Here is a 3,052-nt window from a genome sequence, read left to right as displayed (position 1 = left end):
CGGCTGATCGCACACACACACTCCGCGTTGATCCGAATTAAACTCCAAGTCACCTTTGACTCGAATGAAGTCAGTGCTCGGACGTATGTTTCCACGTTCTTGCAGTAGGAGCTCCACGTCCTCGCGTCAATTCCCAAACATTTCGTGTTTCCAGATGGATTCTCGAGACACTTTGTCTCATAGAAGTACTGTTTCACTTTCATATTGTTTATGTTCACATGCTCAAGGACTGTCACCTCGTTGCCTGCAATGTTTGTGGCAGTGGTTTTGTTGCGCACCCAGGTACTAATACTCTCACACACCGAGAACACCCCCCGTTCTGGAGGATTCCTTTGAATCCTTCCGCTGACGCCCTGTAGCCCTGCTGGCTCCGCATCGGGGGGCTGTGCGCTGAAAAGCACCCTGGGTGAGAAGTAGCGGTGCTTTCTGAAGAGCTTGGGGTCCACAGAGAGGATGGAGGCGGGGTCGTCCTGTTGCGCTGTTGTGACGCTGCACAAGACCCCTATGATGGCTAAGATGAGAAACACGGCCAGCATGGATGACCTCATGGGCAAACAATCTGAGATGACCAATGAGAAGAGCGAACACAACTGTTACAACACAATAAAAAAAACATCCAAAGGAAAGAAGAAGACGCCAGCTTCTGGTAAGTTGATGTAAAAAAACACTGTTTTAGTAGCTACTTTACAGAAACATCAGCAGTCATAAACAGTAGTCACCCTTCAGCTTTGTTTTGTGCTTGTTTTTAGCCAACTCTAATGGATTTAAAACCTTTGAGTGGTCACCAGTTTATTTTCTGCTTGGTCGTAGGCAAGTCCATCTGAATAGCAGCATTTATACAAAAGGTGACTCAATCTGCTTCACAGAAGAGTAAAAGCAACACAGATGAAGATAATCAAAAACATGACACACTTAAAAACAATGATAATAAAGTTTAAGCTTCACACTAAAAAAAGCAAAGATTAAATTGGTGGTTTAATAAGGTAATAGATGAATACAATTACCCATTAAAATAAAACCTGACCTTTATGTGTAAGTAGCAGAAAAACTATGTTTTGGTCCTTCTTGTTTAGATCTGGCTCTGGGATTTCCAGGTTAACAGGTTTCAGAAGATCTCAAGCAGAGGCGTCCAAACCTTTTAATCAAATGGGTCAGCAGGTTCAAATTTAATGCACTTGCAGGCCACTATAGTCAATTTGTTCAAAATAAAATCTTAAGGATAATTTGTTAGTGCTCTTTTTTTATTTGTATCTGCTCAGCATTCTGCCTAAGCAGCCTGCTATGAATGTGGATGTAGCTTTAACATATGTGACCATAAATTCCATATAAAATAATATTTCTTCTTGGCAGTGGGTTTTATTAGGTGGAAAATCATAGGAAACTGCAGAAATAGTTCAAGAAAAACATAGGAACCACATTGCTGATGTTACCTGATGGACTTCAAATTATCCTCAAGTATTTCTGTACGACAAAGAAAAATCTTTATATTTTTTTTATATGCATATTTTTACACTTCATCATATTTGGCTGAATACTGAAAACTAACAAGGTGTATAAGATCACAGCTTTCTACAATTTCAGCTTTTTAGGGAGGATTTTACCTCTTCTGCAGTAATTAGGACCCAAAGTTTCAAATAAAGTATAAAAGTAAAAATTGTCTGAAGTACATGGTGAATAAATAGCCAATGTATTTGTAGGACTTTATAAATGGTTCGTAATCTCCCCAACTAAAAGTAACCAGTTTGTCATCCAAATACTTGCCACAGTTTTGATGACAACTAAAAATAATAAACATGTAATTAATTGACAAACAAAAATACATTAAAAGCTAAAATGTCAACAATTCCTATAAGAACAACATAACTGTTTAGCATTTCAGCACCTCCTGACAAAAACATCTTTGCGACTCGTGTATTTAAAGTCAGACATATCTTTAGAAACAAAAAATTATACCATTTTAGACTTCTTAAAAAAGCTATATAAAAAGATTTATTAAAGAAGCGGTTGGAGCAAAGACTCAACTGCATAAACAACAAATCTGGCACTGACAAAATGGATATTTAACAGTAAATGTGTGGGACACTAACAAGGTCAACATCCTGGACATGCTGCCAGACCTTTAAACGACCAAGACAAAGACAAACAAATAAACTCATTCATATTGCTAAGATTTATAATCGCTTATTAACCTGCAACTCTTTGCAGGTCCAGAGGAAGTCGGAGCACTCTGAGAAAATCCCTGTAGGCCCAAAGAAAACATGCCTGGTCCAAACTCCACATGCTCTTAAATTTTAAGAGTATAAGAAGTTCAGCCTTAAGAGCAAAGCAGAAGATTCTGTTTGCTGATATCCATTTCAGATTAGCTTATTTTAAGGAAAAATATGCTTTTACAAACACAGCCAGACAATGTGAAGTTAATTATCTTTTATTAATAATGATGTACAAGTTTCCTAGACAGCATAAGAATAATACCATTCACATTTAGTTCAGAGTTAAAATGTATAACTTAATAACATTATACAACTTTCATCATTAGATGAAATACAGTATATATAATATAGTTTGGCCTTCACTGATGGTCCCAGTGGAGAAATGGTTGTTCTCACTTCCAGAAATGCTATTTCATTTTTACTTCTTACTTCAGTATGAGACTAGACCATCTGACTGATTTCTGGAATCAGCGCTGCTGTTGAAACAGTAAAGTCAACTATTTCTGCAGCTGAGAGAGACATAGAAGCCAGATTCCTCCTGAACCCGCTGCACATGCGTCCCTTTCTTAGAACAGAGGAAGACATCAAAAGTAGGATTAAAAATCAAGTCAAATTATTAAAATTATCCAAACAAGCAGAAATCACACATGGATGGTTGAATTTGAACTTGGATGAGTTTGTAAACTTGGAGTTTGCATAACGTGAATGTGTGTGTTCTTGCAGTAATTTTCACCACAGAATGATAAAATACAGCAGCCTGCAGGGACGCTTCGATTGAAAGAGACAATACTGCTCAGGAACAGGCCTGTTTCAATGCTTGGAGATTCACCTTTCCTAAATGT

The 3,052-nt window shown here is 37.6% G+C and overlaps 1 protein-coding gene across 1 annotated transcript in view; it reads right to left on the bottom strand.

Moving 5' to 3' along the window:
- Positions 1–3,052, bottom strand: part of LOC106947080 (nerve growth factor-like) — a 15,747-nt gene that overhangs the window by 6,693 nt on the left and 6,002 nt on the right. The window contains exon 3 of the mRNA XM_015031871.1: positions 5–559. Within this exon, the coding sequence (XP_014887357.1) occupies positions 5–559 (555 nt within the window). The remainder of the gene's footprint in view (positions 1–4; positions 560–3,052) is intronic.

Source organism: Poecilia latipinna, unplaced genomic scaffold (genome assembly GCF_001443285.1).
Source record: "Poecilia latipinna isolate Pla-1442-1.1 unplaced genomic scaffold, P_latipinna-1.0 Scaffold222, whole genome shotgun sequence".
In the NCBI taxonomy this organism is placed as follows: domain Eukaryota; kingdom Metazoa; phylum Chordata; class Actinopteri; order Cyprinodontiformes; family Poeciliidae; genus Poecilia; species Poecilia latipinna.
The sequence above is the reverse complement of the archived record's forward strand: the minus strand, read 5'-3'. Positions and strand labels throughout refer to the sequence as shown.